General features: G+C 36.2%; 1 protein-coding gene across 4 annotated transcripts in view; it reads right to left on the bottom strand.

Annotated features, from left to right (window-relative positions):
- atp11b (ATPase phospholipid transporting 11B (putative)) overlaps nt 1-13,576 on the bottom strand; it is a 57,992-nt gene that overhangs the window by 32,052 nt on the left and 12,364 nt on the right. For all 4 annotated transcript variants that reach the window (XM_034308815.2, XM_034308818.2, XM_034308816.2 and 1 more), the window contains exons 4-17: nt 12,539-12,619; nt 11,398-11,505; nt 10,073-10,201; nt 9,153-9,256; nt 7,766-7,813; nt 7,596-7,660; nt 7,378-7,459; nt 7,052-7,202; nt 5,910-6,107; nt 5,612-5,773; nt 4,868-5,043; nt 3,638-3,706; nt 3,054-3,127; nt 1,267-1,370 (exon numbers count right to left, since the gene is read on the bottom strand). In XM_034308815.2, coding sequence (XP_034164706.1) covers nt 1,267-1,370; nt 3,054-3,127; nt 3,638-3,706; nt 4,868-5,043; nt 5,612-5,773; nt 5,910-6,107; nt 7,052-7,202; nt 7,378-7,459; nt 7,596-7,660; nt 7,766-7,813; nt 9,153-9,256; nt 10,073-10,201; nt 11,398-11,505; nt 12,539-12,619 — 1,551 coding nt within the window. The remainder of the gene's footprint in view (nt 1-1,266; nt 1,371-3,053; nt 3,128-3,637; nt 3,707-4,867; nt 5,044-5,611; nt 5,774-5,909; nt 6,108-7,051; nt 7,203-7,377; nt 7,460-7,595; nt 7,661-7,765; nt 7,814-9,152; nt 9,257-10,072; nt 10,202-11,397; nt 11,506-12,538; nt 12,620-13,576) is intronic.

The following is a 13,576-nucleotide window of genomic DNA, read 5'->3' as shown; positions in this document are numbered from 1 at the left end:
TGCACTAACGAATCAAACTCACTTGTCTAGGTACCACTGCAATTTTTTTTCCTCTCTTTCTTATTTTTTTTTTTTTTATCCGTGTTGCTATTGGGTACTAATAAGTGTATAATCATCAGCACATTAGTGCCAAAAGCTACAGCCAATTTAATTGCTAAAGCCCACATCGCCCACAGCCTACATGTCACATGTGCGTGTAAGGAGAGTCTCTAAAGAGCACTGCTGATACTTATGAGACACTGATGACTCCTCACATGGTGCTGCTTTTCCCGAGGGAATGCGTGATGCACTGTTTCACTCTCTAAATTACATTATCTCATGATTAGATTTATTTATGTTATTGCAAGCTTTGCATGAATTTCCTCAGTGGCACAGAAAGCTGTTTTTCCTATAATCCGTTATAGGATATGTCACAATCTTTAACATGTGTATAAAAACTGTCTTCTAAGGAGGCTTATTTTGGGCAAATCTGAAGGATTAAGCATGGCAAGTTTGCCTCTGAAAAAAATCAACCTCAATATTCCTGCAATCTCATAATTCTGCTCTGTTCTGTTAATTTTCAATAACAGCAGCTCTGACAGTAGTGCAGCTGGTTTATATTAATGTGCTTGCTCTAATGTGGTATCATTTCTATAGTAACAGCTCATACACAGGGACTTGTGTGGTGGACGTTCCACATGAACAGATTAAAAACAACTTGCTGACATGGTGAAGTTTTCTGTAAGCAGATGTTTATTTAACATTTATGGAAGGAGTCTCCAGTGCAAGTTAGAGGTAAAGCTGTTACTTGAAGTCTTCCGATATCTTCAGGACAGAGGCATTTACGCTTTGTGGTTTCTTTTCAAGCTGCATTTTTGTCTTATTAAATTCAAGAAGAGAGGCTGGTGAGGAAACCTCTGTTTATAGCTGATATATTGTAAATGAGTACAGGAATTAACTTGTTCGTGGACAATATCATAGACTGTGTTAGGTATAGTGAAGGAAGTGTGGCTTCTCTGTGTATGTCAGACCCAGTGAAAGAGGCGTGGCCTCTGTGTCTGTCAGTCATAAGGGAGGAGACGTAAATAAATCATAAATCATATTGCTGTGGTAACACTTCAGGAGGTGCTGTTATAGGAAAACTCTGCTTCATCACACCACACATTTATTGATTATTTTCCTATAATTGCACAACATATTTGTCCTGTAATTCGCTGTAGTTATATTACAGAAAGGACAACACTTATCAGGTTCAGAGATTCTGATTATGTCAGGCAAGTCTCTTACCAGAGCGAATTCGTCCACGTGCACTCTGGTCTTCTCGATCTCTCCACTCTTGGCGTAGGGAAGAATAGCAGACTCTGCTCCTTTAGTGAACAACACATTCTCCCCTAACACACCACACAGAGCATGTTGTTAGCTGACTCTGTGTGTAACCAGACTTAAACTCTTCACAGCAATACTACTAATTACAGATGAGCATTTCACGCATTTGCTATTTAAATGTATAAGATATTATTCTAAATATATACAAGCGCTGATGTGTTGAAACATACAACAGTAAAGTTAACAGGTAACATTTATCAATAATAGAAGTACATTCACCTTATGTAATAATTACAGTAATATTATGATGAGTTGTAGATTCTACCCTGCATTCACACTAGCGAGGGACAAGACACTTCTCACAGGTAGCTATTGCTTTCTGTTGTTGATTTACTTGTGTTTAAAATATATTCTAAAACACAAAATAAATAACACTAATCAGTGTTAAAACTGGTTGTTTGATTTATGAGATATTACACAGATCTGACAACTTTAATTCTGTGCACAACCAATGTTTTGCACACTACCTTGCACACTGCACACTTAGCTTGTACACTACCCACCTATATTTATGTATATTTTGTGTATCTCTTGCGTATTTCATGTATTCTTGTATACTGAAAGTTTACTTGAATGAATGAATGAATGAATGAATGAATGAATTGAATGAACGGTTGCCTGTCGCTATGTCACTCGCTAGTGTGAACGCATGGCTACTCAGAACTATTTACCTCTTATCTCTTTTTTGAAAATTAGTTGTTTTTATAGTAACATATACAGCAGCTAAATGAATACATCAGTCAGTTAGCTAAAACTCGATTCCATTCCTTTCACTGATTAGTTTTAAAATAGAAAGCTAAATTCCACAAATTAAAAAAGCTATGCCACAATGTTTAATATAAGATTATGAGTAGAAAATGACAGGAAATGTTTTATTGACAAGTTCAGAGTTAAATAATCACATTACATGTCTAACCAGCTTAACAAGTCAGAAACTGGTAATTACCATAATTACGCAATTCTGGCATGAGATGAAGGCATTATAGTTGTTGATTTGTGGAATGCTTTAAGGGATATTTCATTAGATCTTAACCTCAGGAATCAAATATTTAATATTTCAAAAAATATATGCCATTTAAACTTTATTTACTTTGTTTGATTAATCAGACTCTTTCAATCTGTACATGACAGCTGACTATATAGCTAATTTTATTATGCTGGGTTTGACTAAAGCTTGGAACATGGCCCTTCCGATCTCAGGCTAGAAAAGGTTGAAGAAAATGCCCCCTCAACTTGGAATTCCTACTCAGAAAGGCGGGCACCCCAAGCTCAGCGTGAGAGCATGCTAACCTGACAACTCACACTGTCAACAGTAAATAAAATATCACTTTAAAACACTACTTTCAGTGAGTTTACAGTAGTATTTCCTTAAGATCAATCAACGCAGACATGAGTTGGTTATATCTATAACACTGAACATATAATTCACTGTTTTGAGAAAGCAAATACATCATAAGCTCATGATCACTAACGATACCTTGCTAGCATGTTGCAGACAAAACACACTCTTTCATGGAGGCGCCTATGATTTTTCCCCAATTTGTTACTTGAACTCTCTGTACGTAATTCCGAGTTCTGACTTCCCATTTCCCAGTTAAGCTAAACGCAGCATAAGTATATAGCGCTAGATATATTATCATGGATGTGACATTTATGTGGTGCAAACCGAAAAACTTCTGCTCACACACCTGAGGGAGTCTGTAATATCACACTCATGCGCCTTCGGTTTGCGTCAAACTCTAACACATGAAGGAGTTTATACCTGTGGAGAAAAAAAAGGACTGCTGTGACTGTATTCAAACAAACACAAACATTACACACTCACTTAAGTGCATAGTTTGATTTTACACCACAGCGCTGCTGAACTGTGGATTCTGATTGGTCAGAAGGTGTTGATTAATTTTCTAAAACAGCAGCTCTGGCAGTTGCAGAGCTGCAAATCACAGGTTTATATCAATGTGCTCAGTCTAATATGTTATCGTTTCTATAGTAACAGCTCATTCACATGGACCTGGATGGTGGACACTCCACATAAAAATATTTGATATGGTGAAGTTTTCTAGGAGGAGACATTTATTTAACATTTAAAATAATGTGTTGTTGTGAAGAAACACTTAGAGATGTGCTGTTACAGAAAAAGAACCAACTTCGTGGTGGTAACAGTGACTCCACTTCATTACACCACCCCGTTGTTGATTATTTGCCTGTAACACCACAACTCTGAGTGGTTTATTCTTTACATAAATACTGTCTGTACAATTTTAAATCTTACTTTTCTGATTTGCCTAATGTTTTGATCTCCATGTTTTCTCCGTTATTTCCTGTGAAGGCCACGCCCATCCTGCAGAATCAAAACAACACAATTGACCAGAATTCATCAGAAACGAAAAGAAAAACAGTATTTCAATGGTTAATAATGATAAGTCAAGTAACAGACCTTATGTTACTCACGGTCATTTTATTATCTTTAAGATTACAGTAGTGAAATTTGGGCCAAAAGTGTAAAAGTCAGTTTATTCAACACCCAGGAACAAAATCTCTAAAACATCCGGAATCAAGTTGGACAGATCCCTCTTTCTCTCCTTTTCTTTCTCCCCTTTTCTTTCTCTCTCTCTCTTTTCTCTTTCTTTAATTCCCAAGTTTGCTTTCTTTATTTCAGCCCTTCTTTCTTTTTTCTCTCTTTCCATCTTTCTTTCTTTCCCAACTTTTCCTTCTTTCTTTCTTTTTTTCTTTTCTCTTTCTTTCTTTCACTCCCAACTTTTCTTTCTTTCTTTTTTCTCTCTTTCTTTCAGTCTTTCTTTATCCTTTTCTTTCTCTCTTTACTTCTTTCTCTACTTCTTTCTCTTTATTTCCTTGCCTCTTTCCTTCCTTTCCCTAACCCGCACTCCCACCCTTTCTTTACTTTCCTTTACTTCCGTCTTTACTTATTTTTCTTCCTTCCTCCCACCCTCCCTCATTCTTAATTTAATTCTCTCTCCTTCTCTTTTGGCCAATCTTTCTCAATCTCCTTCTCTATTTCTTCCTCCCCTCTTTCTTAATTTCTTTCTTTCTCTCAACTTCTCTTTCTTTCTCTTCCTTCCTCCCTAACCCACGCTCCCACCCTCCCCTTTTTCTTTGTTTCTTCTTTCCTCCCCCACTCTCTTTAAGTTATTTATTTATTTCTCTCTCTCCCTCTCTTCCTCCCTCTTCTATTTCTTCTTCCCTCCTTATTTCCTGGTCTTCCGTTCTTTCCTAATTTCTCTTTCTTTCTCCCACTCTTTCTCTCTGTCTCCCTGTCTGTCTGTCTCTCATGGTGATAACTCTATCCCACGCTCCTGTCACTGTGATGTATTTCTAAAAGATATTTCAAAATGAACATGCTTTAATTTAAATATTTCCTTGGCATGATGAAGCGCTGTCTCACGGCTATAACACCTCAATCCTGACACCCAGCAGCACAGTGACACGCTGTGAAAGCTGCGTGTTTAAGCTCCTCTGACACACACGGCAGGTTTATTTTTACCTCTTGGTGGCTTCCACTAGGGCTTTCTCATCAGGAGACGAGGCGTAGTACTCCATCTGAGGTGTGAATCCGTTAGCGTGTGAGAATGGATCAGACACGCTGTCTGTCTGATCATAACTGATCTGAACCGTGTGGCACAGAGATACGGCTTTCAGGAACAGCTCCTCTTCCCTGCTCTGAAACACACACACACACAAAATTCAATCCAAATGTCCAAAATGCATCCAAAATAATTTATTCAAAATAGAATACTGACACAGGTATATATTATTTAGCACATTGTGCTAGCTAGTAACTCTCTCTTTCTTTGTTCCTTTCTTTCTTCCACCTTTTCTTTATTTTCTCTTTCTTTCCTTCCCAAGTTTTCTTTCTTTCTTTCAGCTTTTCTTTCTTTTGGTCTTTCTTTCTTTCCCAATGTTTCTTTTTTCGGTCTTTCTTTCTTTCCCAACTTTTCTTTCTTATCCCCTTCTTTCTTTCGTTCCCAACTTTTCCTTCTTTCTCTTTTCTATTGCTTTTTTTTAAAAGAATTAAACAGTAACTTTGTGTCAGAATGCAATTCTCCTTTGCAGTTCACTTTTCGTGCTACACTGAAATGCAATCACAGGCCTACACAAGCAATGTGATAAAATCCTCACATATGAGCTGAGCCTTTTACCACATTTCTTGTTTTTTCTCTCTAACATTTGACATCTTTATCATTTCACACCATGTTCTCTGTGTGGGTTTTTTTTATTTGAGTCTCACCAGGCGTGAAACAGAGCTGGTGTCTGGGACGTCCTCTGTCATTCCCTCAGGGACCAATTTGCTGTTGATCTCTTGGTATTTGACACCGTTGATGGAGCATTCACGAAACTGCATCTCGTTTTCGGTCAAAGTTCCTGTCTTGTCAGTAAAAACGTACTCCACCTATGGCACAGTGAGAGCAAATTTTTACTCTCCTGACTTATTCTCTTCAGGAGTGGAAATAAAAAAATGGAGGAAACAAACCCACGATGAGATTTCACACACAATCACGCACACACACACACACACACACACACACCTGCCCCAGCTCCTCGTTGAGGTCGGAGGTGTTGACCTGGGCTCTCTGGTCACTCTCCTCATGGTAGAGGTCGAGGTCCAAGCCAATGAAGAAAGAACCTAGAAACTTCTGCATCTCCACAGTGACATACAGTGAAATGGGGATGATGAAGTTGTACAGAACCAGGAAAGCCAAGAAATCGGAGATGAACTTCAAAATCTGTGAGGAAAAAAAATGGTCTAAAAATGTATCTTAAAAATGTAATTAATGGTCTAATAGGCAAAAAAAAATTCCTTACATTGTTTTCACACTTTTTTCAATAAAAGTGTTGACCACTTTCTGGGCAGGTATGAAAAAAAAAGATTAACTGGTTCATGTGATGCACACACTATAACCATAGTAATGCTCTTACCAGTCCTGGCTAGTATCATCTAACTAACTAGTCTTGCTTGCTGTGCATATTATTTATTTGTTTATTTATTTACTTAGTTGTCTATTTATTTACTTATTTAAGTCTTTAAAATAAATGTTAAATGATAAAATTATATTTTACATTTTGGAATTTATATTAATCGTCATCTATTTATGCAAATTCTATTATAGCTGCATCTTGTTTATTTATTTTATTTTATTTACGCATTTATTTAAATAGGTCTATGCTTTGAAATAAATATTTTACTGTGAATGTATATTTCTTTAAATAATTTTATTTATATTTATTTCCTATTTTTTAAATAACATTTATCTATCCAAATTCAAGTATAGCTACATCTAATTTCATTTATTTAAATAAAAAATTTTCACTTTGAAATAACTGTTTTATAGTAACAGTATTTTTTTAAATTAATGTTATTTATATTGATTCTTATTATCTATTTATCCCAATTCTATTACAATTGCATTTTCTTTCTTTCTTGATGGTCCATTCTTGATTAGAATTCACCAATATAACACTTACACAAGCTGTAATTTTTAATTGCATTAGTTTCATTTATAATTTGGTTTAGTTACAGCATCGGAATATTTTCGTAAATCTCCTCATATTTACACACTCATTTTCACCAGCACTTTGTCCTCCATGTTTGCTTTTCTCACCCTCAGCCACCCCCACCCAGGACCAACCTTGCAACCGGATTGGTTAAGTTAAAAAAGCGTGATCTTGCCTTGCTGCTGTTGCGTTCCGTCTCTGTTTTCATGTTGTAGAATGGCTCGTCCCATTTGTTTTCGGCTTGCCAGGCATATTTCAAAATGGTGCTGAGGACAGCCTCGAAAAGCAGGATAACCAGATAGATGATGAGAAACGTGTTCATCGACCTGAAAGAGATTTACACAACTGATATGGAGCCATGGTGAATTAAAATGAAGGTGAGGGAAACAAAAAAGAATTTCCATTTTGAGTATACAGAGGAAGTGACACATAGAAAAAGAAAAAAAAGAAAAAAGAGAGAGAGAGAGTGCGAGAGATAGAGAGAGAGAGAGAACTTTGTACTTCTCCACTGCTGAGCGTTTCTGGGACTTGCACTTGTAATTCAGAGCCATCTTGGACTCCATGCCTGTGTACACAGCCACACCTGGGCAAAAATAAAGTGAGAATAATTACACAGACACACATGATTAACTGATGCTTTGAAGCAAACTCTTAACACACTCGTAACTCAAAACACACACAAATGTTTAAGTGCAGAAAGGGAAAAGTAACAAATCTACCATAGATCTCTTTGGTGTTTTTCAGTCGTGCTCCTCGAAGCAGGAGGTTTTCTGGTCCTAGAGGTCTGAACACAACAGATAACACAGCTATCAGCTGCTTTGTCTAAGATTTTGTCCTCAGTGTGATAATGAGACACAACAGACCAAAGTTTCATGACTTACAAACCTACCTGACAATCTCTTCCCCGTGTTGTTTTACTGTGATTCTCCCAACAAACCTGGAAAGAAAAAGACACTCAGGACAAAAATGCCCAGGACACAAAAATTGCACCAAACAACACTAATCATCTCATAATATCTGCAAAAAATACTTATTTAATCAATAATAAATAATAACTTATTTAAAGTTATCCATTAATTAAATTGATATTCAGCATTAATAAATAGTAATAGCACCTTAACTCATAAATAAAAATATTTATTTATGCCTTTACTTTAAAATAAATGTTTTATGTTAAAATTATATTCTTATTTTTATTTATATTTAGCTTTACTGTCTTTGTCCTCTTACACTTATTATCCTATTACGTCTATCATAGCCACATCTTATTTATTTAAATTAAACTCAAGTTAAAATTAAATTAAAATTATATAAATGATTTTTACACTAAAAATATGTTTTTTACCAAGCCATTTATTTATTTAGTTAGTTAATTATTCGTTGCCTGCTTAAATCTTTAAAGCATATATTTTACAGTAAATTCTTTTTGTTTTATTATTTAGCATTTAACATTATTATATATTTATCCAATTTCTATTTATTTATTTATTTGTTTGTTTGTTTATCACTTTACATTGAAATAAATGTTTTATGGGTTAGGGTACACTTTTAATTACTTTTTATTTATATTTATCTTTATTACCTATTTATCCTAATTCTATTACATCTGCATCTTATTTTATTTATTTATTTATATACTTACTTAATTATAGCACACACACACACACACACACACATACATATATATATATATATATATATATATATATATATATATATATACATACACACACACACACTTTAAAAAGTTCCACTTATGACTACTATTTCTAAATTTAACATTTGATTAACGCTTAACTGTAATTTCATTTTGTAAATTTTTGTACATTTAAAGGAATGTAGGAACATGAGGTACAACTTGAAAAGAAAGAAAGGCTTGCTTTTGTTTATTTTTATTTTTACAAATCTGTAATAATAATAATAATAACAACAACAGTGTTACGAAAAGTATGTTAAGTATTGAGCAAAATAACTGTGGGTCTTATTCTAGCCGTTATTGCACAGACAATACATACTGTAATTATTATTACAAAACTTTATTATTTAGAACAGGCTTACTATTTATGTCTTTTATTTTCATAATACTGAGAAGTGTCATAATCCAAAAATGCTGTTTTCATTCTGACATTTACAGAATGATTGTCTTTTATAGAACAGTATATTGTGATGTGAAATCCAGGACAAATTGTGTAATAAACATGGTCAGACAGTTTAATTAATATGAAATGAGTACTGAAAGGCAGGACTGAAAGGTGAGGCTTATCTGATTCTAGTACCTGTATAAATCAGGCTCAGGCTGCTGGCACTCCACCACGGCCTGCAGAGCCTCGAGCCGGGACACGGATCGGGACACAGCCGTCTCCGGTACTGCGTAGTGAGTCTGAACACAGAGGGGTAATGAGCTGAGCAGCAGAAACGACTTAACGGCTCATTAGCGTGTGGCAAGGGAGAGCACAGCAGATGGAGAGCCACAGTTTCTACAGTACTGCTTCACATCGGCTCACAGATCGCATGCAGGACAGATTACTTCCTGTTTAACACTTACGTACATGAAGGTAACTCAATATAGTGCAGATTTGCACAATTTGCTGAAATCAGATGTGTTGAACCAGAAATATCTGATTTTCCAGCTGTCTTTTATGATTATTACTCGTCACACATATCTCAATAAAATGTCGTCCAAATTTTGCAATTAAAGATAATTACTATACTTATGTTATCAATCAGTTTGATCTGGAAATCAGCTAGTGCAGAAAACAGGCTCTGAGCTTGGTAAAACGAGTTTTTTTTTTTTTGACCATTAGTATGTTTTGTTTATGTTTCTCCAGCACCACTATGTGTCATCCTGCCTACCAATTTCATGCCTTTAGATGATAATGTGAGCATGCTGTCACATTGTGTGCTCTAAGACCAGCGCAGCTCAATGCAGGAGTAAAAAACTCTTATGTGATTTTTGTGCACGACAGCAAAATTGAACTGAAAATCATACAAGCTTAAGCGGAATCCCAATTTACCATATTTAATACGTGGTGTTGTCCTGTCTTACAAACTGTAGATTCAATTATTAGAGAAATATTCAAATGGTAAGCGTGTATTCAAGCATTTGAGTAGAATTACGAAATACCAACATACCATTTTCAGTTTCTTAGTTATAAACTAATGAAGCCACAGCATGAAACGCCACACAGTCACAGACCTTCAGATTTGTCTCTCCGTCTAAACTGGCTGTTGTGATGTGACACGTCCCCTCTTCTCGGTCTGAAGACAGCAGCACAAGATCAGCTGGAAACGTCTCGTCTTTCGTTACTCGCACTATGTCTCCAACCTTTAGATGGAGAGAAAAAACATTCAGAGAAGCCATCACAATGTTACATTATTCTACAGCGTGTCCCAAAAGTTTCCATACATAGAGGAAATTAAAAATTTTTAGCAAAATGTCTTCCAAAAAATTTCATACTTAGTTATTATATATTTTTTTCAGATAGCCTTTAAGAATGCCTTTGACAAAAGTAAAGCACATTGAAATCATTGTCATGGCTGGATTGGGAAGCTGTTGCAAGGTTGTGATAGACTTTAACAGGAAACATGATCATCACACACCACCTTATGTTGCCAACCTTATTAACAAATACAAAAAGATAGAGGCTGCATGGTTTTGTTGTATCAAAATCAGTACTAAGAGGATCTAAAGGTACTTCATGGGCGGGGCTATCAGAACTGCAGACTGCTGACTGGTTAAGCCTGCCACATCAAACAATAAGCAACATAATAATACATGCACACAAAGTAAATGATATAAAAAATGTAATGAATAATAATAATAATAATAATAATAATAATACCAAAATAAAAGTGTGAATCACTGATGCTATATTTGCACAATCAATTGTTTAACTTTCTCAAAACTAAAATGTTACAAACACAGAAGGAATGAGCAGAAATATCTTTAGTCATTTTCGGATCATGGAGGCTTTTAAGGATTTTAAAAAGTGCTGCTGTCTGTCTGTTTCACCACAAAAAGTTAAACTTTGCAGAAAAGTGCAGACTGACTGTTTTTATCACCTGATCAATCAGGTCACAGCTCACAGAGAGTGAGAAAAACAAACATGGAGGACAAAGTGTGAGTGAAAAATGAGTTGTGTTAGTGAGTGAATATGAGGAGATTTATGAATCGCTGAATTCGAAAATACTTCATATTTTGTCTGATGTCATTTGTACACTTTTCGGCCTACAAGCTTCAGAGTCGAACTTCAGAGCTTTCAAACTTATTAAACAGTTGAATCTGAAGCAGTTAGCAGTGATTTAATGTCATAATCTCTGAAGAAGGTGTGTGATTTGTTGTCTGCCATGTCAGTTAAACATTTGATTATTTAAAGATTTCAAAACATACTATAAAACTATTCTATGTAAAAATGGTAATGCCATAGAGAAGGACATGTTTAGTCGCGTTCTTGTTACAGTGTAATGATTTTACGGAAATGGAACAGGAGTGGATTTGATGGATTTAGAAATGTAACTCACTCGTATATTCTTGGAGCGAGTCTGCACCAAACTGCCACTGCGCACCACAAACACCGGAGCACCGTTTACTTCATTATCAGCTTTGTGTCTCAGCCAGTCCTCGTAGCCCTGCAGAGTGAGTGTGTGTGAGGGACAAAGTAATATAATATCACAATCTGTGAATCAGTGTGCTAGTCTAACCAATGTTATACAGACAGATACCAAAGACACAGAAGTGAAGGGGGCATGGTCTCTGAGTGTCAGTCTCAGGGAAGGAGGCGTGGTCTCTGAGTGTCAGTCTCAGGGAAGGAGGCGGGATCTCTGTGTGTCAGTCTCAGGGAAGGAGGCGGGATCTCTGTGTGTCAGTCTCAGGGAAGGAGGCGTAGCCTTTGTGTGTGTCAGTCTCAGAGAAGGAGGTGTGGCCTTTGTGTGTGTCAGTCTCAGAGAAGGAGGTGTGGCCTTTGTGTGTGTCAGTCTCAGAGAAGGAGGTGTGGCCTTTGTGTCACTCTCAGTGAAGGAGTTGTGGTCACTCTGGGTGAAGGAGGCATGGCCTTTGTGTGTGTCAGTCTCAGGGAAGGAGGCATGGCCTTTGTGTGTGTCAGTCTCAGTGAAGGAGGCGTGGTCTTTGTGTGTGTCAGTCTCCTTTACTGAGAGATGGTCTTTGCGTATGTGGCTCTGATCGAATTTTCCCTTTTCTCAACTTCAAAATGGCTTGCTTTTCTCCCATACACAGCTCTCTGGTCTTCATGTTGGTTTATCCTTTTTAACAACAAATGCAATCATCTCAGGAGAAACCCAAGGCTCAAACCAAGAGCAGTAATTCAGAGCTATTAATTGTTTAAACAATCAATTTTAACAGGGCACAACTGGGCAACAAGAAACACCAAGAACAAGAAACAAAAAAATGGGTGGGTTCAAACAAAAAGGAAATAAAAGCTGAAGTTCTGCTCTATCATCTCATATTCATCTTTTGAGCTCAAACTCCAACATCTTCAGTGCATTGCAAAAACAAAATAATTGACCTTGCTATTCCATTACATTCGGAGGGAACTGTAGAATAAAGAAATCCTTGTAGAAGAAAAATAAAACTTTAACTGTTTAACTCAGAAAACCACCACCAAGCCATACACCAGTTTCACAAAGCTAAACACAGAAAACTCACCTGTTTAATGGCCGTTACTGTAATGACAAAAAATAAGGGAAGTCCGCTTGTCACAGGGGAAGTTGGTGTGTCTATCATTAACTGCGGAAAGAAGTATAGTGTCATAACAGAGATATCCACTGTTACTGGATTGCAATCCTCATTAGCATGTTTCAGTTAGTAAACCAAGATCAGTCACCAAATATAAAATTAATAACCTCTGGTTGTAAACAGATCTCAGCAGACACGAAAACCCTTAAAAATCTGTTTGTACTATAAAGACAGATTGATATTTAATTCATAGACACTTGAGGATGTGCTGTTATAGTAAACTAATCAATGAATGGGGGCTGTGATGAAGTAGAGTTACTGTTACCACCCTGAAGCTGAATATTTTCCTATAACAGCATGAGCCTGTGTTTCATTCTTCTTATACCACAGCAGTTTACTTTTTATCCATTTATAGTTACATTTAAACAAGTTACTTGTTACTGACCAAAAAAAAAAAAAAAAAAAGCAGCTTGACAAGAAACCACAAAACGTAAACTCTTCTGTCCTGAAGATGTTCTAATTAAACTAATGTGTGTTATGATTCTGTTTAAAATAAAATCCCACTACTGCAATTATGATTTTGTTCAGATTTCAGTCGTAGCTCCATGAAAATCTTAAATATGACTCTCATGACCTTTATTCTAAGATGGCAGATTTGATAAAGAGCGGGCTCGCTCAATTGCAAATATCAAATAAAATAAATACGATCAATCAAACAAAGGTTACAAAAATAATTCTTTCAAAGAGAATTAGATAACAAAATTACACCAGGTTTAAAAATAAAAGAAATCAACCCCATAGAGTGCAAATAATATTTTATACACAGTAAAAAGGAGAGCAGAGGAATCCATGATCACAGAGGGCTGGGATAATTAAGGCCATTCAGAAGCCTGCTACAGACACCTGCTAAATTCCTCACAGGTATGTTAGAGCACTTCACACACACACACACACACACATATGCACACACACACACACACACACACACACACAGACACACACACAGAC

This window comes from Pangasianodon hypophthalmus, chromosome 11, assembly GCF_027358585.1.
Source record: "Pangasianodon hypophthalmus isolate fPanHyp1 chromosome 11, fPanHyp1.pri, whole genome shotgun sequence".
In the NCBI taxonomy this organism is placed as follows: domain Eukaryota; kingdom Metazoa; phylum Chordata; class Actinopteri; order Siluriformes; family Pangasiidae; genus Pangasianodon; species Pangasianodon hypophthalmus.
Note: the sequence above shows the minus strand (reverse complement) of the source record. Positions and strands in the feature narration are given on the sequence as shown.